The 22,931-nt window shown below is 39.4% G+C and overlaps 1 protein-coding gene across 1 annotated transcript; it reads left to right on the top strand.

Moving 5' to 3' along the window:
• Positions 1 to 279: 279 nt before the first annotated feature.
• On the top strand, positions 280 to 20,971 carry INSIG2 (insulin induced gene 2). Its single transcript, XM_065931404.1, has 6 exons — positions 280 to 560; positions 7,180 to 7,572; positions 14,116 to 14,241; positions 17,341 to 17,506; positions 17,687 to 17,786; positions 19,138 to 20,971. The coding sequence occupies exons 2-6, from the start codon at positions 7,329 to 7,331 to the stop codon at positions 19,177 to 19,179; spliced, it is 678 nt and encodes a 225-aa protein (XP_065787476.1). The 5' UTR covers positions 280 to 560; positions 7,180 to 7,328; the 3' UTR covers positions 19,180 to 20,971.
• Positions 20,972 to 22,931: the final 1,960 nt, after the last annotated feature.

Genomic DNA, 22,931 nt, shown 5'->3' with positions numbered 1-22,931 from the left:
GACAGTCCACGCCTACAGGTGCCACTACCCCCGTGGAGACCGGAAGTTCTTTTGCCCCGGCTCTCCGGCCTTCCACCTGGCGCCTGTGGGAACCGGAAGTTATTCTGCCCCGATCGTCTGAGCGTCTGAGCGTCGACCGCACAGGCGCAGTGGAGCGCGGGCGGAGTTGTGGGAGGGGAGAAGGAAGCGGCGGAGGGGGGCGGGGGCCGGTCCCAGAAGATGGCGGAGGCGGGGGTGAGTTGGGGTCCCCTGGGGAAGCGCCGGTGACTTGATGCTGAGGAAAAGAGCCTGAGGAAAGGGGTGCCGTCGGGGAGAGGAATCGCTTGCATTTTTGCAACCTGGGAACCCTCCTGGCAAGTGTGAGGAGCCAGGACCACAGATGGGGCCTGAAGGACGAGGGGCTCCGCTTACCTGGAGGAGGGTCGGCGAGATCCGGAAGGGGACGGCTGGGTCAGGGAGAGGGCCTAGGAGAGGCCGAGACTCCCTGGACAGTGGAAGAGTGCCCGGGCGGAAAGAAGGCAGGCGGACGGCGGGAAGGGCGACCCCGGAGATTTGAAGGGGTAGGGTCGGCGAGCTGTCAAGCTGAGAGCTGTCAGGACTTGGTAGGCTCGTAGCCAAGGAGACCAGACTCAGGTTTAGGAGGGGAAAGGATCTGGAAAGGTTGGTATTGTATTGATAGCACGCTTATAATCCGCCAAAAGGTTTGTAGATATTGGGTTGAGGAGTGGGACTTTGGCATTTTGGATTTTAATTGGAGACCTCTGGAGTAGGTGTGAGGGAAAGCCAAAGAGAACTCTTGCCAGGACCTAGAAGTCAGTTGGTGATAGTTTCCGAGATTTTAGGCTTGGTCACTGAAAATTGGCAATCTGGAAAAGGAAAGCAGTGTGGGTATAATGGGGGACGAGGGGGAAAGGGTGCTAAAACTTAAGTGACAACGACCCGTGTTCAGTTAGCATTGGCAAAAAGTTAGTGAAGTATGGCGTTAGCTAGATAGTCTAGGAAAATATACCAAGGAGAGCTGACTATTCTGTAGGGTTATTGAGGAAATGCTTCAAGAAGGAATGAATAGTCCTGACAGCTGGGCCACTGAGACTGGCAGGGATCAGTATTGCAGTGGAACTGAGGGTTGCAGGGAAGTCAGGCTCCAGCCTTGGGTTCGGGAGAAGTGAAGGCAGCCTGGCAGTGGCCAGCTTGTATCTTCTCATTGTGGGATTTGGCCTTGATAGGGAACAGTTGAGTGAAAATGAATGGAGGGACCCCATTAATATCCCCCCTCCTTTCCCCCCTTAATAGCCATGTACTCTTCCTGTTCCCTCTTTCTCTGGACAATAGGTTGAGTAGTGTTTTGTTACAGTTCTCAGTACATATCTGATATAAAGTGACCAAGCTATGAATCATGTATGTTTATTTGGGAAAAGAGGTTAATTCTTTTTAAACTGACAACTGTTGCTTCTACAAATGGCGGAAAGAAGTTCAGTACTTTAAGGACAGAGCTTATCTGCTTATTTGCATTGTTATCAGAAAATTATTCTGAAATGATGGAGTAACCTTTTTATGGACTGAGATTTGTTATTTAAAAGCAGGAATGGGATGCAAATATTGCTTAATAGTTTCTGTGTTTGGATTTTAATGTTGATAGGAAAGATGAGCTGCAGGGTCTTCAAGGCCAACATGTTTTTCTTCCTAGAAGTTCTTAGTGTCCGTAGCCTATGAATCACATCTGTATGCTTTTTTTTTAAAGGAGAGTTTCATTGATTTGTGTTTTTCCTAATTGTGACATTTATTCTATTCTGAGAATGCCTTTGTAATTACTAGAGCATAGGATAAGAAAGTGGAAGGTAGTAATTTAATTTTATTATTTAGTAACCTTTCTGACCTAAGTACCTGAAGAGACAGGGTAATAAACACACTTCTGTGACTGCTCTTCCTCTGAAGACTAATGATCTTGTTTGGTTTTGAGGGTGTTGCAATTGTTAAAATACAATTGATTCTTAATCGGTTCTTCAGAAGATTTTTTTTGTGTATTTGTTTTCAAATGCCTATTGCCCGGATGTGTTTTCAGTGGCAAATGTAAACTTTGATTTTCATCCACAAAGCGGAGAATCAGTTACAACACTGTTTTATTTATCTGATGGTAATAATAACCCATTGATTGGCAGCCATAGACTGGGAGTAATGTTTCCCAATTTTGATGATTTGTTATTGATCTATCCAAACTATTTGAACTATTTTTCTTTTTGTTCAGTAATGTACTCTATAGAAAGTGTAGGTCAGGAGCTTAAAGTAGAATTTTTCATGTTCTGTGGTAGTTTCTTCTTTGTCAATTTTTGGGGAAAAAAAGTTTTTTTTTTTCCTTAAAAAATGGCTTTAAAAATTATTTCTTGTGTGGCACTAAATTGTTTTTGTATGCTGTTTTTAGAAAAGGCAATTGTGCTGGAAGCACTCTGGACAGGGAGCCAGCAGCCAGCGTGCTTGGGGCCAGTCCAGGTACTACCTGGCAACAGTTTTATACTTGCAGAAGGTTGCTTAACCTATGCTATTTTGTAAAATAGAAAAGGTTAAGGATTTAAAAACACCTGCCTACTTACTAGGATTATTGTTGAGGATCTATTGAGGTATTATCTTTTAAGTGGTATTTTTATACCGGAGACTTCTTGATCAGAAAGATATTTCTTCGGTAACCTAAAGTTTTCAAATATAGGTGTTTAAAAATTTTTTCAGAATCGAATTTATCATTGATGTAATAGTAACATTTAAAGATATAGATACACTTTAGGAAGATATGATCAATCCATAATCAGAAAACCGAACTTTAAAATGTGTTTTAAAAAGTAATAAAACATTATTAAGGATACTTATTTCAAGAGCTTTCACTTTAAAATAACCTACTCCCCTAAAGAGTGACTATTATAAACATGCTTTTTTGGGAACTTAATTGTTGTGTAGTAGGGGGTGTTGAATGTTTTATCCCTTTGATGAGTCAGTCTGGCCATTTCTAGGAGTTATACTTGTTTGTCATAGGAAGATCTGGTATATACTTTCTTGATCTTGTCACTTCACTTAACCACTTTGGGTCTCATTTGCTTTGCCAGGAAACTGTTAGATCACTGATCCTTAACTTCTTTTGGATCATGGTTTGTTTTTTTTTTTGAGAACTTAATGTAAAAATGTCCAAACTCTCTTCTCAGAAGAATGCTTATATGCACAACTTCTTTGCTTTTGTTTTGCATCAGACTTAACATACCCCCTGAAATAGATGAACTCCCAGTTCCCTTCCATTTCTTAAATTCTAGGATAGTGTGATTCTAAAGCATTTTAACTTTTATTTTTGTCTCCAGAAATTATATGCTATTGTATTATTATGTAGTCACAAAATTAGCTTTTTGGTCTTAAAAAAGTAGCTGGAAAAAACTTTTCAAATAAACATCAGACCAGTGTTGTGTTATTTAAAAAAAAAAAAAAATACTTTCGTGGTGAAGTAGGAAACTATAAACAAGCACTTTCAGGAAAGATTGAATAAACAGCTGTGGCAGAATAACATAAATAGTGTAGAAAGTCTCTAGCAGCCTTGAAATAGAATGAGGAAGGAGTCTGGCAGTCAGTGGCTCTCGGTGGGAGCGCCTTGCTTCCCTGTGGGTGTTTGGGTGGTTGGAGATACGTAAGGCCACTTTTAGTTTTCTCCAGGTGGGGAGGGGGCATGCGCTGGCATTTGGTGGGCACGAGCCAGGGTTGCTCAATGTTTTGTAATCCTGAGGGCAGTTCCAAGCAACCAGAAATTGTCCTGCCCCGTCCTGTCCTGCTCTTTGACGTAAACTGGTGAGTGATGTGAGATGGGGTGTACTACACCAGAAACAGCTTTTGAAAACTGAAGCTATTTTGTTCTTTTAAAAATATTATTCGACATAAAATTCCCTCTTTGGAAAAATTCAGACAGAAATAAGTGATTTACTAGAGCAGTTGGGTTACTGAAAATGTGTAATTACTCTTAGTGCACTAGTAGCTGTTTTAACAGCAGAAGGCAGGGGGTATTGTATCTACTGAAGTTTGGGAAATGAAGAGTTGACTGTTGTTTGAATATTGTATGAAGTTGGCCATATGATTTTTTTCTTTAAGACATCTTTTTACTCCTTGATCTGATACTCTTAAAGAAAATCACAAGGTGTTTGTACATTTATTCTTATGATCTTCCTACTTGGATATTAATTGACATTAATAATGTCATTTTATCATTAATGCAGAGAGCTGACTCATTTGAAAAGACCCTGGTGCTGGGAAAGATTGAGGGCAGGAGGAGAAGGGGATGACAGAGGATGAGATGGTTGGATGGCATCACTGACACAATGGACATGAGTTTGAGTAAACTCCGGGAGTTGGTGATGGACAGGGAGGCCTGGCGTGCTGCAGTTCATGGGGTCGCAAAGAGTCGGAAACAACTGAGCAACTGAACTGAACTGAACTGAATGTCATTAGAATGTTTACAGTTGAGATTGTTTTCCAGTGTCTGTCCATCTTTTCAGTAACCAAATCCCCTTCTGTAAGAGATGTGCCAAAAAAGAAGTCTGAGGAGTTGGGCTGGAATGGGACTCAAGGTTTATAAGATAGAGGAGGGGTTTTGGCATCAGTCAGATGTAGGGTACAATTCCACTTTTAATACTGTCAGTCATGTGACCATAGGAAAGTTGCTAGGTCTCTGACTTTGTATCTTCACATGTAAAATGTGGAAGATAATACCTATCTGTAGCATTATTTTGAAGGTTAGAGTTACTTTGTGCCTGGCATAGAGTAGTCCCTCCATAAATCGGTGCTTTATCATGATGGTGATGATGATGATGAATTCTGTAGCTATTGAACACTAGAACACATGACACTTTCCCATGAATCAACTGAATATGTACTGTTTTCTCTAGGTGACTAAGCTATAGAGGTCAGTGATGCTGTAGACTTAAGTAGGTTTGTGAGGTTGAGGATAGAATTCCACCCCCCTGGGTGTTGGGCATAGAGCTTTGAGTGTGGTAGAGGCAGTTAAAAAAAGTCTATTGTCAGTGTTTATTGCATGGAACTGATAGGCTGTGAAAGTTACTAGTACTTACAGATGTTCTCATTTTTTTATACTGTTTATTTCTAAAATGAACTCCCCCATACCCCCTACAGTGTACATATGGACTTTATTCCAAAATTCATTAGTAAGGTAGTTTGAAACTTGGAAGCTTAGAGGAAAGATATTTTAAATGATTAAATGTTTGGTTAGGTTCACCTTCCAAAAGACTTGCTTAGCCCAGTATAGTTTGATTCAGAAAGAGCTAACCCAGTTTGATTAAACAAATGTGAATTTGTAGAGCTCCCAGTATGGGCTCCGTAGCTACCTTTCTGGGTTTGTAGGCACAATGAAACTTGATAGTGAGTGAGACATACATACAAAGTTTGTATTTCTTAAAGCAAATATACATGCCAACATAATGTTGCTATTAGAAGTGCCATATTTGTTTTAAATAAACTAAAATGAGAGAAAATATCATTTATGTACTGAGGTGGCAATGCCCAAGATACATTGTTGGATGGGATAATGGTAAGTTATGAAAATTGTCCGTATAGTACTTTCCCATTAAAAAAAATTGGTATTTATAGAAGAAAACAAAACAAAACACCTAGGGGAGTTTGTAAGAGTTTGGGAGGCTGGACATGATGGTGTGAGTGAGGGTTTTGGAGCCAGACAGACTGCGTGGATTTGAATTCCATTTTTCCCTCTTACTAAGGGTGGAAGCTTGAGTGACAGCCTTTCTCTGCTTTTTACCTCGCCTGTAATATGGACATAATTGCACTCACCTGTGAGGGTTGTGAGAATTAAATGAGGATAACTCATGTATGCCAAGTCGCTTCAGTCGTGTCCAGCTCTTTGCGACCCTATGACTGCAGCCTGTCAAGCTCCTCTGTCCATGGGGATTCTCCAGGCAAGAGTACTGGAATGGTTTGCCATGCCCTCCAGGGGATCTTCCCCTCCCAGGGATCAAACCTGCATCTCTTATGTCTTCTGCACTGGCAGGTGGGTTCTTTGCCACCAGTGCCATGGATAGTGTCAAGTGTTATTTGCTTTAAACAGACAAGGAGACTCTGGAGACATGTGTTTAATCCTTGGGTCAGGAAGATCCCCTGGAGTAGGAAATGGCAACCCATTCCAGTATTTCTTGCCTGGGAAATCCCATAGACAGAGGATCCTGGTGGGCTACAGTCCATGGGGTTGCAAAAAGTCGGACATGATTGAGCATGCATGCGTGCTCTTAAAACTCACTTCTGGGTACAAAGGAAAGATCACTTTGGTTTGGCGAGGGCGGGGAGTGATGGTGAGTGAATACCTAGAGTGATTGTACTTAGCAAAGTTCTAGGTTTTAGGAATCAGGCGCCCTGTGCCTGGCACTCCTTAGAATCTAGCCAAAAGGTTATTCTTTGTTTTCTTAGCTTCCTTTCTTATGTGTCCTACTCCAGCTTTCTCACAATAGCTCTCAGGATTGCAACAAAGGTGAACTGGGTCACAGCAGGGGTGAGACACAACTCTGGCCCTGGGGACGGTGGATCAGGTCTGATTTCTGTGCTTGATGTATGTGTGAGTGAACGGGTGGTGGTCTGTTTTATAGGGCACTTTTGTGCAGAAATTCACATATTTAAGCATTAAACATTAAAAGAGTCATTGTATTCCCCTATGGAGATCGTCCTCATGAGCAAGTCACATTTTACTGAGAACACTAAAACACTAACAGTCAGAATATGCTGATTTTCTGTAAAGTTCTCTAAAGTGTAAAAATTTCTATGTGAATCTCCAAGCCCTTCAGTTACATGGGCTTGGAGATTTGGGCAGAAGAAACAGAAGCCTGGAGTTTGATCTTGTGCTTTCTCCAACAGTAAAAGCGTCTCTCATAGCCCGAGCTGCTTTCCTCACTGGTGTGGAGCAAGCAAGGTCACTAGTTCTGGCCTAGTAAATATAAATTTAGAACTTTATTTTTTTTATTACATTATGTATATAAAAATGCTTTTTACGTCTTCTTATTCCATAAATAACTCATTTAAATAAGCATGTAAACTTGTCATTTCATTATTTGTTCTTTAAAATGAACTAGTATTGAAATCAGGAAAACTGTATAGTCATTTATTAGGCACACATTGATTCCTTTTTCTTATCTCTTGCAGGATTTCTGGTAGGTCCTGTTTTAGGACGAGATGCAGTACTGTTGACACGCCAGTCTGCTTTGGTCCATACTATTAGCTTTTTCAGCTGGGAAGCCATTTCTTCTTCTTCTTTTTTTGTTTTTCGGCCGACTTACTGAACTTATGAAACCATGGCAGAGGGCGAGACAGAGTCCCCGGGGCCCAAAAGGCGTGGTCCGTATCTCTCGTCTGTCACCAGCCGGAGCGTGAACTTGATGATTCGAGGAGTAGTGCTGTTTTTTATTGGAGTATTTCTTGCGTTAGTGTTAAACTTACTTCAGATTCAGAGAAATGTGACGCTCTTCCCACCCGATGTGATCGCAAGCATCTTCTCTTCAGCGTGGTGGGTTCCGCCGTGCTGTGGCACAGCGTCAGGTACGTGAGGGCTGCCCCTGTAGCCCAGAAAAACATTGGGGTAAATGGCTGTGGCGTTGTCTGGGGAATACTCGAAAAGTCAGCGCTCCTGGGTTGTACTTTAAATACGGTATGTGGACTTGTTCTAAGTGATCAGTTTAATGAGTTTAGACGAATCACACATTCATGTAACCACCCCCACAGTTCAGCTATAGACCATTCCTACTGCTGCTGCTAAGTCGCTTCAGTCGTGTCCGACTCTGTGCGATCCCATTGATAGCAGCCCACCAGGCTCCGCAGTCCCTGGGATTCTCCAGGCAAGAATACTGGAGTGGGTTGCCATTTCCTTCTTCATAGAACATTTCTGGTACCCTCTAAATTCTCTTGTGCCCTTTTGCATCCTACCACCAGCCTCAGGCTGAATCTGGATTATTTTCACCTGTTCCAGAATTTAGTATGAATGGAATCATAGAGTTTGTATTCTTTTGTGTCTGATTTCTATGTGACTGACCCGTATGACCTTTAAAAATTCAGTCCTAAAAACAGTCTTGATTCTCTTAGGGATGAAGCTTTTAACCTCTTAATTTTGTTCTTTCTTCAACCCATCTCATTTAAATTTATTTGAAATTATTTTGATGACACTGGTTTTAAGGTTTTGATGTGTGTTATTGTCTAGTTTTTAACGTAGATGAAAACTTGAGAAATGAAAGACAGTTGATCCTTGGACAGCACAAGTGTGAAGGGTTATGTGTGGGTTTTTTTTTAAATAAATATGTATCACACAATCTGAGATTGGTTGAATCTGCAGGTGCAAAACTGTGTATACAAAGGGCGAACTGTAAAGTTACAGGCGCATTTTCAGCTAAACAGAGGGTTGCTGCCCTTAAGCCTCAATGTTGTTCAAGGGTTGATTATAATTTTATAGAAATTTAAAGCCTCATTTATTTTTTAGATTTTTGTATGTGTTTTTTCCTTCATATCTTGTTTTTAGATATACTTTCAGAATAACTCTTAAAGAGAAGTAAGGCAGATTGACTAAAATCATTATTCTGTTAGTTTAGGTCTCTCTCTGTGGGCAGTGCATACCGGATAAAGTGGAGTGTATCAGAGCGCTGTATTGATGCTTCACGTCTATAATGGGTAACTCTGTGGCTTTTTCTAGTGAGACCAATAGATTACTACTGTTTATGTACTAAAGTAATAGATGCAGAAGAAAGCCATAGGCATGTGGTAGAAGAGAATTCTTTCTTTTATGAATGTCTGTGTGGTATCTCACACTTAATATGTATCACTACGTTGCAATATAACGTAGATCTTCCTTGATTTGTGTCCTAGAGCTAGAGGGCCAAGGGTGAGGAGTTAGGTGTGAGACCTTTTTAAAAGGATCTTGTGAAACTTATGGACACTTACATAATCCCACTGCATGGATAGAAAGGCATTTTTGTGGTAAGGTTTCAGCATGGTTTATATACTGACGTCTCACTATTACAGTATTTACCTTAAAAGAGAACTTGTAAAGGTGATTCTTCATTTCCCCAGGGCTATTGTTATTCTCTGAGAGAACAGGTGACAGTTCAAATAGACAAACAGAAGAAAGCACGAATTATATTTTATTATTCTCTGTTGTATTCAGTGTCTGCCAGTCCTCATGTATTTTCCTTTCTTTCATTTACATTCAGAAGGAAAAAGTTTTCCAGCAGCCTTTTCCTCCTCTCTTCTCTCCCGTGGTGGAGCTGCTGTCCCTCTATGGTAGAAGCTGCTCAGGCCTTAGAGGAGCATGTCTTTTCAGAATAGACGGAAGGAGCCGCCCGGGAGGCAAAGCCTTGCTTTATCGAGTGTCTGTCAATGTTTTGGGCTGTCCCTTCATGACAGGGACCTGTAGGGCAGCCTTGGGAATGAGATGCTTGCACTGTGCCTGTTTTGAGGGGGTGAGGAAACAGGAGAGGGTATCAGTGAGCCCGGGGATCCAGGGCAGGGAGTGGTGTGGCCCCATGACACGCTGCATCGCCTGCTGGGGAAAGGCGCAGCACTTACCCTCACCTCTCTGGGCTGCCGCAGTGCCTGGCCTGAAGGTTCGGTGGTGTCCAGGACACTGGCCGGTGCCGCACCTCCTGGGAAAGGGCAGGAGAGCTGGACTGAGGCTTCGCTGTGCCTCCCTCATGGGGAGGAGCAGGGGTCACATCTCTCCCTGTGATGTGGTCACTTTTGCCACAGACTCCCATTTAGGAAGGAAAATTTCTACCGGTAATGCTATGTTTCAGTCACTCTGCCCCTACTTTCCTGCCTTTTCCCAACCCCTGGCTTGTCACAGTTACCAGCTTAACCGCATATCATTTCATGTGGAGTATTTACACTTACACTTCTTGCTTAAGTGTTTCTTCTGAAAGCGGTACATTCCATGAGGTGCCCAGGCAAATGAAAGGAGAGATTCCAGTTAAATCCACTCTTGATGGTGATGGGTAGGTCATGGTGTTTAGTAGGTGGGGACAAGTATATTAGGTTTATGGAAGCTGCCAAAGATGGAAAATAGATTCTTACATAATTGCTGCCTCCCCCACACCACAGCTCCAATTTTAGGGAAAGTGTTTAAAAAAGATAAATGCTGTGAGAAAGTGTGTACAGTTTATGTGTATATATGATATGCATATATTTTTGTGTATATATGTTGTGTGTGCATTTTCAAAGTTCTCTTGGCTCTTGTCATCTCAGATCAGAAAAACTGATGATTATCCTTTGATTTTTCTGTCCAGTAAATATTTGTAGACTGAGCAGCTACCTTCTGGAGCCTCTCCGAAACCACCACTTTGTACGTGTAAACCCTGTGCTGGGAAATTCACTAGTGGTGCTTCGGGAGGGGCAGCTAGTAGAGAACCCTGGTAAATTCCTTTGGATCCCATTCTCCTTTTCCTGGTTCTCTGTTTTCAGTTTAGTAATGGGCAGAATTTCAGGTTGGTTAACTTTTTTAACTTGCACAGAGCGTTAGAATCGGAGTTAAAAACCTCTTGAATGTGGTTGAGAGCTATAAAGGAGTATTTCTGAAGAAAAAATAGGAAAAGAGATTATGTGGCTAAAATAACTGGAGAACTTGACTGACAAATTATTAGTAACTAGACTGTGTCCATGCCTATGAAGTGAATATCTGATTTAAAAATGCAAAACAAACCTCGTTTCTGTTGATGCACGCAGTCGGTCACCCAGTTACTGGAGAGCCTTACAGGCCCCTCCCTTTCTCTCTCCTGGCCCGCATCTGGTTTCCAAGTTTTCCATGTCTCCCTAGCCTCATCTTGGTCTAGGCCCTCAACCGCTCTGCTTGGAATTTTCAGTCTTTTTTTTTTTTCTGCCCTGGATTTTTGTCTCCCTCGCCCGCCCCCCCCCAAGCCCCTCCTTTCCTGTCCTGTGTTAGACCCTCACTGCTGGAAGAACATTTGTCCCTCTGTCTGGCACAAGTGTGATGGTGGTATTTTCCCGGTGACTGTGGGAAAAGTCTCTTTGCATGGCCTGTGCGCTTTCCTGGTGGAGCTAGTGGTAAAGAACCCGCCTGCCAGTGCAGGAGGCGTAAGAGACATGGGTTCCATTCCTGGATTGGGAAGATCCCCTGGAAGGGGGCATGGCAACCCACCCCAGTATTCTTGCCTGGAGAATCCCATGGACAGAGAAGCTTGGCGGGCTACAGTCCATGAGTCGCAAAGAGTCAGACACGACTAAAGTGACTTAGCACATGGCCCCTGCCAGCTTGTATCCTTCTCAGAGAATTCCTCTACTCTAAAACTCTTTCTGCCCAAAGTTACCAGTTCTAGATGATACTTGGAATTTTCTGTTGTCTGTTTTTCCTCAGATGCTTCCCTTTGATTAGAAAGCCCTGCCCAGACCACCCAGCCGCTGAACACTCTGCCTTAAGGGTCAGCTCTTCTGTGTTGCTGTCCTAGCAGGCTTACCCCCCCTCCCCTGGCACATGGCAGGAGAGACCGGACCTTCGGGCCCTGTCCGTGCTGCGCCAGCACGTGACTTGACCAGATTGTTTCTGTGGTCACCTGGGGACTGAGTCACGTCGCACTCATTTACCCTTTTTAAATCTCCAGCAAATATGAAGAACCAGACACGTTGTGGGTTCTGCTGCTGCTTGTTAGATGAACACACTGTCGTTTTCCATGAGAGTATGTCTCATTCCGTGGTGGTGCTTGTTCAGCTCCCTTTCCTTGAAAAATGTTTGACTTAACTTTTTCTTTTAGTGGAGTGCTGCATTAAACACATTACCATGAAAAATAATGACTTGATGTTTTACGAACTTCCCTTGTTTTTGGTCTTGGTAGCCTACAATTAGTTACTGGGAAATAACTGAAGTATATCCCAAGAAGTGTGATTTTTGCCGCAGAGAACCATCTGATTAAGCAGGATTGTGCTTGCATGTGGTTTTACACAGGCATGATTTTTAGTCTCTTTTGTTAAAATAAGAAAGTGGAGGAAGAGGACAGGAAGCCCAGACACATTTCTGCCGAGCTCTCAACAGTGCAGCCTTCCTGTGCTGGAGATGCTGCTCTCAGGCTCTGCCAGGCCTTTATTTAAAGGAAAGAAAAAAGACATTTAATGGGAAGTGACAAGCTCCCTCGAATTCTCCCTCTCAGTGAGCATCTGAAAACCATGCAGACTCGATGGACTTGATTTTTATTGGCAAATCCCAAGGTTGGCAGCGTGGCAGTTTAAATTTCTTTTTGTGTTTTCACTTTCTCTCCTCAGTTGTCTCTCACTTGTGAGTCTGACATCACATGCATTAAAATATAGTCAATTTTACTTATTTATGTCTTTGCCCACACATGTCAGTACTCTCTATGTGATAATTCTCTACCTGTGGCATCAGCTGCTGAGGAAAATTGACTTGGAATGCCTGATCTTAGTTGATGTCCTCAGCAACAGGCAAAGGAGGGGAAGAGGGAGCAAGAGCAGGAAACAACACGTTGAGCTGCTAGTTTCATGACCCTTGAGAACAAAAAAAGAGCTAGTACTCATTCAGATGTATTTCAACAGCTAGGCATGCTTGTTGCCACTTTAACTTTGTAGAAATTTGGAAAAGCTGTCAGTCAGTCTCACAGGATATTAGAGCAGAACCTTTTAAATAGGAATATAATTTGAAACTTTAAAATTTACTAGTAGCTGTTGGAGCTCTGCATTGCTGAAATGTGTTGCTTATGTCTTGATGGTCTGTGAACCATTTATCCTCAGCAAAAGCCTAATCGGAAGAGCCCGTTCAGTTTTGTGGATTAGAAAATGTATATGTCATTGCAACATCTCAAATCCAGATGGCATGGTGGCCATGTGGCCTGTTTTCTATACTGTTCCATTTGTCTGCTAGCCTGTGATTTTTTTTGTATTAATCGATTTCTATTTTTCCTTGCAGATAGAATGCATTGTTTTTGGGCTAGAGCCAGCCAATACCAGCCCAGGCACGGGCTTCTAACCCTTTGGTCACTTAAGTTTGGGTACCATAATTTCATGATTCATTGTAGGTGATACTGGACATTTTAAGCATACTTTTCAACCATTGTGACAGTTGTGTTTTTATTACCAAATGGCAGCATAAACATTCTGTTTTTAGGAAGATTATCAGACTAAAGCTGCCCAGATATTTCCTATTAAATTTAGCCTGTAGAAGTACATTTTCTTCATAACTTGTTGAAAAATGTTTTGGTTCATGAAATACTCCTTTTTTTTTTTTTTAAATGAGTAACTTAGCATTTTAAATCCTCTCCCACTAAATGAGTAAAATGTTGAGGTTTGACAAGGATTTAAGTTAAAAATTGAATTACTCATAATTAATTGCAGTTAGCTTTCAATATGTTCTTTCCAAAATGAAGAAATATTCTAAAATGATTTCTTCTGATCTTTTTCACAGTGAATTTCAGTTTTTACTGAAAACTTGTGATTCCGTATACCATGCTTTCTCCATTTTCCGTCTGCAGGATGAGGCTTAGGACAGATTTCTGTTGTGAGTTGCCCTGCTTTGGCAAGCTGACCTAGAGTCTCATGAGAGGGCCAGGTTGGAAGGGAGTGTCAGGACACAACACTGGATGGAGGACACGGTCCTCCCTATAGCAGTGTAGCCATAGCCTGCTAGTGGTACGTGTGTGATGAGCTTGTACGTGGGTACGCTTCAAGCTTCTCTTTAGGTTTGTGTCATTTCATGGCATGTTGCATGGTTATATAGCTTAAAGAGAACATTACTTAATTGCTAACTGGTTTGATGGTTCCCAAGTCTCAGAGATATTAGTAGTAGAACAGTGGTGTGACTCATCTCTAGTCCAGTCTGTTGAATTCTCAATCGTACAATGAAATACTGTTTTGTCTGTTGTAATTGAGACTGCTGTTGTAATCATTTACAGTGCTGTCTTCAGTCATGTTATCCTCACTTTTTTTTTTTTTTCTTTTGGGAGGTAAGTTTATAGTATCAGTGATTAATGTTAAGTAAGTTGAAAAGCTTTTCTAGAGAATCTTTCAAATGCTTATGATGGTTGTTTTGACTCTTAGCTTAACCGTTGGAGATGACTTAATTTTTTGCTTTCTCCTCCACAGCTGTGATTGGGTTATTATACCCCTGCATTGACAGGCATCTAGGAGAACCACATAAGTTTAAAAGAGAGTGGTCCAGTGTGATGCGGTGCGTAGCCGTCTTTGTTGGTATAAATCACGCCAGCGCTATATCCTTTCTGCTGCGATGAGATGCGTCATAACAAGGCAGCTTCCGAGAAACCAAAGGTTAAGCAGACCCTTGCAACCTCACTGTTGTCGAATTGTGATATACCCACTTAGGCATAAAAAGAACACGTGCCGCATTGTTGAAGCACCTGTGCAAGTACAGTGTGGGGTCCAGCCTTTCACTTCAATCTGTATTTTTCGACATCACTCAGAAACTTTGTATGTTAAAAAAATTTTACCTATTTTTCTTTCAATTAGGTTACTTAATTACCTCCATCTAGTTTTGCTAACTCTAACATTGAAACAGGTACATTTTCAAAGGGATTTCTTTTCTTTCTTTATTTAAGATTTGCCAGTAAGGACATGTGACTTCAGGTACTAGTTGTTTTTTTGTTTTGTTTTTTTTAAATTTGAAATATATATATATATATGTATTTGTGTATGTATGTATATATACTTTCTTTTTTTTGAAGACTATCAAAGAACTTTTTCCTAAGTTACATATTCTTAAAGTTTGATCATTTTAAGGATTCTGACATTTTAATTTACTGATTCATGAGTGTTTTCATAATGTTCTGGCTTGAAGGATAAAGTAACCTCTATTTCCCATCTCTCCTCTGCCTGCTACCCACTCTCCAGCAAAAGATGTCCCCCCCCAAGAACAAAAGCTTTTGCCCTCATAAGGTTTTTATCCTGTCATCCTCTCTGCCTCCTACCTGAACCCCTGTCCCTGGCTTCCCTCTGTAGAAGAGGATCTGGGAAATGCTAGTTCAGTCTTCCCTTTTCTAGAAGATACGGCTTAGAAGGTGAAGTAAAGAGAAGACCTATGACTCAGACTGTGAGGTTTCCTCTTGGAACTCTGTGCTGGGCTTAGTTAGCTGAAGAGAGGATGTGTCATGGGGCAAGGAGATTCCAGTGTCTTTTAACAGAAAATATCAAGGTGATTGTTTGGGAGAAGCTGGAGAAGAGGAACCAAGGAAAGAAGCTGAGTCCTAGCTTCTGAAAACACATCTTATCTTTCTGTTCCCAGTTGTGTTGGTTCTTGGAGATCTGTGAAGCTACTGGAAGATGCATCAGTGGCTCTTATTATTGATTTTTCCCTTTCTTGTTGTCTGAAAAGAGTTTCTCAATATGTTTAGTTTTGTGAAATCTTTAATTAGGATTTTATAACAAACAAATCTAGTGGTTAGGGCTTTAGAAAGACAGACTCATAGAATATTATATCTAGAGGAAAACTTAGAAATCTTCTAGTTCCATGTTTTCTTTATTAAGAGAAGTGAAAGCTCTAGAGATTCGGTACTTGGCTAAGTAATTCATACTGCAAGGCTGTGCCAGAGCCGAGGCCAGACCCTGGAGATCCTGGTGAGTCTAGGAACTTTCCTTTTCTGACCCAGGAGCCGTACAAGTGTGTAAATTCATCTCTGTCTGCTGGATTAGACCTTTCTAGCCTAGACAGTTCAGTTCTTTTTAAGTTGAGAAATTTAAATAACCTTTTCTGGAATTTAAAAGATTTAAATGTCTATTTTAAATTCTTTGCTTTGGTGGTTCTTTTCTTTCTCGCTAAATGAAATCCTTAAATATAGCCATCTCACCTGTTCTGTTCATCCTTTAAGCAAAATCCAAAATGTTTACAAATTTTATAACACAGACTTAATATTAGGTTGCTTAGACTTTAGAAAGTCACATTATCATATTTTTAGGATTGTTGTTTTTACCTGTTCCCTGGAAGTCTCCTTATTTTGCTTTGACTCTTATAACAAAGTTAATTTAGTTAGCAAAGATAGAACCCAGTTAATGTCGAACTCCATTCATTACAAGAGTGTTTATTACATAGAGAAATCAGAGAACTCAAGCATTTTTTTGAAGTTGGAGGTTTAAAAGCCTCTAAAGAATAAAAGCTTTTTCAGAAAGCATACCCATGGACTATGGGTTTCTTTATAAATCAAGCCTAAACACGGACTGATTTTGAGTGGTCTGTGACTGCTGAGACATAAGCAGGCTGGGTGTTCAGGGTACCCACTGGTTGAGTGGGAGAGAGGGGATGGTGGTATACAGCACAGTGTTAAAGGAAGTGGAAAATAGCTTTACATGCATTTTTGGAGCTTGTTCTCTCTTCTCTGTAGTTGCAGCTTGGCCGGTTAGTTTGGCAAGATATGTAGTCTCCTCTGGGGAAGTGAATACAGAGCCAAGATGTGGCCTTTGGGACATAGATAATGCCCTTTTAATGATACTTGAAATTAATTCCTTTAGTGTAATCCTCTAGCAAAGAAATTAGAAAATTGAATTTATAAAGCTTCATTTTGCCCAGAGATTTTGGAGTAGAAAAGGGCCGTATATTTGTGAATAGATGCTTAAGTAGGTGATGGAAATAAAATATCATTTGAGCAAACTGTCGTATACCAGAAAGTCTCAGGAACCAAAATAGCTTGGCAGGTTGGAAGATAATGTTCACTTCAAGGCTTTCTCCTCAACAAATTAAAACTAGAACAGTTGACATAATAGAAAGGGATAGTGTGTCCTTGGTACTCTTGTTTCTGAACTGCATTATTATAAAATGTGTCTGTCAGTAAATCATATAGAGACTGTGGTACCCTGTTAAATAGCTGTCAACTCTTCTATTTTCAAGTTCCTGTATGATTCTCAAACAATTCTAAACCTGTTTGAGAAGTAATAGTGGTTTCCATTTTAGCAAAAGTGTGTGCCTTTAGCAATACTTGTATTTTGAAGCTTCCAGTTACATATTTTGCGAAGAAAGCATTTCTTAAATAATGGGTCTGATCTGATAATTGGAAATATATATACTGTGCCATTTTTTGGAGAGATTGCATGTCACATCAGTAAGATCTATTAGTGAAATATCATGCCATCATAGTTTTAATCCTGTCTAGTCTTGTACATTGTGTTAAAAAATTGAATGCACTCCAGTCTCATCATTAACATCTCTTATTTTAGAAAAATGAACAGATGATATTATTTAGTTACAAATTTTTTTTGTAACAAATTCAATGAATACTTTGTTTTTTAAAATTTATTTGTTTGTTTATTTTACTTTACAATATTTGGTTACAAATTTTAAGATGACTCTTTAACACTGACCTCAGAAAGTGGATTTTGATAACAACATACAGTTGTCTCTCACACTGGCTGCACTATCCATTGGATTGTGGTGGACTTTTGATAGATCGAGAAGTGGTTTTGGCCTTGGAGTAGGAATTGCTTTCTTGGCAACTCTGGTCACTCAACTGCTAGTCTATAATGGTGTTTATCAGTAAGTATTCTTTTTGGTACTTGTTTCCTAAAATAATGATAAGTGAATTCGGAATTGAGATTTTAAAACTGTATTAGCCACTTTAATTTCCAGAGTAACTTACTTCCATTATAATTATCTTAATAGTGTTATGGTGCTTACTTCCTTTGTGAGTTGTTAAAAATGTTTCTGTTATTCTAGGTATACATCTCCAGATTTTCTCTATGTTCGTTCTTGGTTACCATGTATATTTTTTGCTGGAGGCATAACAATGGGAAACATTGGTCGACAACTGGCAATGGTAAGCTCATGCTTATTTAGTCACCTTTTTGTTTTGAGATGTAAGATAAATTTTCTCCAAAGGGCAGTGGAATAAATCACTTGGAAGGATTTAATTGCAAGTGTATTAAAAAATAGAAAGAACCTCTGGATAGAAAATCTAAAATATGCTACTGATAGGTGATATGATTTATCCTCCAATTTTTATTATTTTACTCCTCTATACGTTTCTACTCCATGAAAAATGGACAGTTTTAAAAGTGAGAAGAGGCACTATTTATAATAATGTTACTATAGTAGATATAAATTAGGACTGTTTCAGCAAATCAAGATGTTTGATCACTTTAATTAAGAAGGAAAATGACGTTGTTGATAAGCCCAGCCATAGATGTCAAGTAAAGGAGTAGCATTCAGATGCCACAGCACTTCCATGAATAAGTGCTGTCACTTTTACCATTTTAGCCAGCTGAGAGAATTGAGTGGTTTACAGTGCTAGATTTGGTAACCTAATCTCCAAGTTATCCTAAATCCATTGGTTTACTTTATTTTGAATTATGAGTATACATTTTTATAGCTCTATTTCTAAAATATTGTTTTGATTTGAAGCTTTTGCTAATATAGTAGATTTTTTTCTTTTCAAATTTAAAGTTATTTGAAAAAATATCTGAATTTACGATATTAGTCCTGTCCTTAAGTGTGTGATGTTTCCTTTACTTGTATGCCTTAGTGAGTGCACAAAGAAGTATATTTTGCCTCCTCTTTTTTTTTTTTTAATTTTGCCTCCTTTTATGTTGTAGGATTGATCTAAATTATATACTGTTGTCACTTGCTTGTAATGCAGAAATCTCATTTTTTTTCCTGCTTTTGGCTATGCCTCTAGAATGTGAGAAGGCAATGGCATCCCACTCCAGTACTCTTGCCTGGGAAATCCGATGGACGGAGGAGCCTGGTAGGCTGCAGTCCATGGGGTCGCTAAGAGTCGGACACGACTGAGCAACTTCACTTTCACTTGTCACTTTCGTGCATTGGAGAAGGAAATGGCAACCCACTCCAGTGTTCTTGCCTGCAGAATCCCAGGGATGGGGGAGCCTGGTGGGCTGCCGTCTATGGGGTCGCACAAAGTCAGACACGACTGAAGTGACTTAGCAGTAGCAGCAACAGCTAAAATGTGAATTTTCTTTTTTCCTATCATAATGGTTATTTAATCCTAATAGTTGTGCAACTCTCAGATTCTTCGAGGAATACAGTGGGCATATGCTAATGAACTATTACATTTAGACCTTTTTAGTTTATATGGAAATTGCTATTCAAAATCAACTTACTCTGTTAACCTTTTTTTTTTTTTTAACCTTTTAACCTTTTAATTTTTACAGTATGAATGTAAAGTTATTGCAGAAAAATCTCATCAAGAATGAAGAAGGCAGAAATATATCTTTTGTACAGAAAAGCAAGATGAAAAAGGCATGCAAATGATAGATAGACCAACAAAACTTCGGACTATAAAATTGCCAGGATGCAGTTTTTCCCTTGATTGGTGTGTATATATACACATACACACACACACACACACACACACATATATATATACACACATATACATATGTTACTGCAATCTGTGATTGCTTCATCTGTAAATCAAGTACAAGCCTTTATGTATTTGACTTAAATAACTGTAAAATATATGTACGCTACATTAAAAACATGTTGATTAATAGATGACATTTTTAAATTAATTTTTTAGGTATACCATATATTGTATCACAGTGTTGATGTGCCAAAATAATTCTGTTACCGTCATGCAGACTATAAGAGTGCTTTGAACAATTTATAAAGTTGATGAAATAAAATATGAGGAAAGCAAAAAAAAAAAAAAGCAAATGGAAAGCTGGTATATTCTCTTTCACTTACTGTTGTGCCTTTTTATTTTCTAATTACAGCAGTGTGAGTTATGGGTGCCTAATGTGTGGTTACTTTCTATTTTAATGTCTTCTCAAAGAGCTTTGGGTGTTTAAATATATAATGAAAAAGAACTTCCTTGGAATATTTGCAAACCTGAATTACTGGAGAGAGTTCAAAGTAATTTTTTGTTTTGACTGATTTTACCAGAGGTAAAAAGTGACAAATGGGAGAATTTATCAGCATTAAACTGTTTTGAGTCTAAATCTAGAAATTAAAAGTAGGGGCCATTGAAAAATTTAACTAGAATAAATATGCTTTAGAAATACAAAATGACCTTCTGCAGTGCCACAGTGTTAAGTGATATTAGCTGTCAATTACAATGTAGTATTCCACTACTTTTGTACATGGAATGTATGAGAAATCCCAAACGGGTCCAAATGAAATTTCTAATTCTCTTGGGTTCTATAATCTATTGGATTCTATAAAGTAAACCACTTGAACTGGGCTGCATCATATGATTTATTGTCAGTGGATTGCCATCTGGGGAGTGGATGGGCACATAATGTCCTATGTATTCATGTACTCATTAGTGAATACTTCAGGAATGTATTATTTAAGACTGAATTGGGGTGGCATACTGTGCACGTTAAAGATCCCGATATCAGTGTCATGCATATCTTTCCAACAGCTGGAGCCTTTGAAGTATGATTTAAACATACTCTTAGTTAACTTTTTTCCCCAATTTTTATTTTTTTTAAAATAGATGGCATTTATCTGATACACAAGGGCAAAATCTTCTGCTTACTCTGGAAGTGTGTGTGTTTTTGTTTGTATGTGTCTGTTTGTGTTGGATATGTGTTGGATTGAATGAGGGAGAGAATGTGTGTGTGTGTGTGTGCGTATGTGTGTGTGTGTGTGCGCTCACGCGCACGCGCGCATGTGCTCCTGCTCTTGTAATGTCAACTAGATGTTTTTTCATTTTTGATTTTAAAACCATCGCTATCAGACTGAGATCTTATATGCCAAACTTTAATCTGCTCTTATGTTTTAAGGCTGAAAGTATGAAAATCCTAAGATTTCATATTGAATATATGTACACAATCTTAACTGTAGTGGTGGTAAACATGCTACTATAATTTATTATTCTATCTTCCAGATAATGTTATTCATTTAGAACAAATAAGGTATATTTTTAGAATCAACTTTGTAAGCACTATAAATCTTTAATAAGTTATAAGGTCTATGATGTGTTTACTTTGGAAATTGCTGTTTAAAGCAAGATGTATTAAATATATAATTATCATCTTGGTTAAGAGTCTTTCTTCTTTGTGGTTAATCTTAGAATTTTATTACTGAGGATTAATTTAATAAAATTTAACATGCATGGTTGAATTTATTAAGAAAAATGAAGGAAACTAGTATTAGTTTAGTATTACAGGAACTGATTGATTATTACTTTAAGTTCTTGAATTATTTTCCTATCACCTAGAAAACAAGAAAAGGTATTTCTGACAAAAATAAAATTGTTTTGATATTTTGATAAGTATATTATATTTTTTTCTTGGCAGTGGAAGAAGATGGTAAATGTATTTTAATACGGATGTATTGGCAGTGCTTCCTGGCATTTATTATTTAAGGTTTCAAATGTTGACTAGTTGAAAACTGAAACTTAAATTCTATGAAAGCGCAAATAATTAAAAGTAACTAGCAAGAACCCTGGTCATACTTTTGTTATAATCTTTATTTTGTTTGCACTGAACTACTTTACTCTCATTGAGGTCATTGGGTCCTCTCTGTGGTGCATCTATTTCACGTATCTAGGGGAAATCCAGGTTTGGTCAACATCATTAAATACTTCTCTAACCTTTCGGCTCACTTACCTGGATAATGACATAATGTTCTTTGTAAGGTAATTCTGCAAGTGATGGTCCATGAATAGTAAAGTCTTAGCTTTGTGTGTATGAAAAAGTCATTCTTGAAGAGCAGTTTAGCAGGCCATAGAAGCTAGGTTCACAGTCTCCCCCGAGTCCCACCACTTTGAAGATTTTTTTTAACTTGTCTTCTGTCATCTAATGTTGCAGATGACAAGTCTCTTATTAGTGTAATTTTCTTCCCTTTGTAGGTAATCTGTCTTGTCTTTCCAGGAAATTTTTCGTGACTTTCCCTTTATCCTTGAGGTTATTTGGTGCTTCCCTGGTGGCTTAGTTGGTAAAGAATCAGCCTGCAATGTGGGAGACCTGGGTTTGATCCCTGGGTCGGAAAGATCCCCTGGAGAAGGGAATGGCAACCCACTCCAGTATTCTTGCCTGGAGAATTCCATGGACAGAGGACCCTAGTGGGCTATAGTCCATATGATTGCAAAGAATCTGGCACGACTGAGTGACTAACACTAACATGTCTTGTCTCTAGGTGCTTTTTCATAAGTTTCCCTTTATCCTTGAGGTTATTTAGTTTCACCTTGACTTGTTTCATTTTATAATTTGTTTTCATTTTTCTTGGTTAGTATTCAGTATGCACTTTCATTCTGTGGACTCATATCTGGAAATTTTAAAGTCTGAGTGCATGTTGGAGTCCTCTGAAGTCTTATAAAAATATACTGATCACGAATCCCACTCTCAGAGACTCTTAAATGTATTATAATTGACTTGAGGTGTGCTCTGAGCATCAGGAGTTGCAAAAGTTCCCCATGTGATTCTAATGTGCAGCCCAGGTTGCCTCTCACAGGTGTAGATACATGTAATACAAGGTAGAGGTTCTGGGTGAGAGAGATGTAATGACTTTGCAAGTGACAAGTGAGGAACGCATTGAGTTACATTTTGGATTAGATCATGTGAACTTGTTTACTTGGGTTTAAGTTTTTAGGAAGAAGAAATGTGAAAGGTGACTTAAGTTTCCTTTCTTGAAAAAGTAAGTGGATGGTATTTCCATAAACCAAAAGAGAAATGCAGAAAAGCAGATGAATAGATAAGAGTTTGATTTGATATATTGGGGCTGAGATGTGTAGAGGGCAACTGGTAAAGATGATTATATGCAGTTGGATATTTGAGTCTGTGTTATTGGATGTAATGAGGGAGTCATCAGCATATGACAGTAATAAATGCAGCTGTAGGCGTGGATGAGATCAGCTAGGGAGCATGTTACAGTGAAAAGAAGGAGATCTGAGGCATACTGACCTCATACAGGCAGAGAAGCTGGTGGAGTTGAAAGGGTTGTGGTCAGAAGTGGGAAGGAAAGCAGAAGAGTGATATGGAAGCCAAAATAGGAGGGA

This window comes from Muntiacus reevesi, chromosome 3, assembly GCF_963930625.1.
Source record: "Muntiacus reevesi chromosome 3, mMunRee1.1, whole genome shotgun sequence".
In the NCBI taxonomy this organism is placed as follows: Eukaryota; Metazoa; Chordata; class Mammalia; order Artiodactyla; family Cervidae; genus Muntiacus; species Muntiacus reevesi.
Note: the sequence above shows the minus strand (reverse complement) of the source record. Positions and strands in the feature narration are given on the sequence as shown.

Excerpts from the sequence above, each read along its gene's own strand:
- INSIG2 (XM_065931404.1), top strand. The coding sequence starts at position 7,329 with ATGGCAGAGGGCGAGACAGAGTCCCCGGGGCCCAAAAGGCGTGGTCCG. Across the intron at positions 14,242-17,340 it reads TATAAATCACGCCAGCGCTA|AAGTGGATTTTGATAACAAC; the intron begins TATCCTTTCTGC and ends ACTGACCTCAGA. Across the intron at positions 17,507-17,686 it reads GTCTATAATGGTGTTTATCA|GTATACATCTCCAGATTTTC; the intron begins GTAAGTATTCTT and ends CTGTTATTCTAG.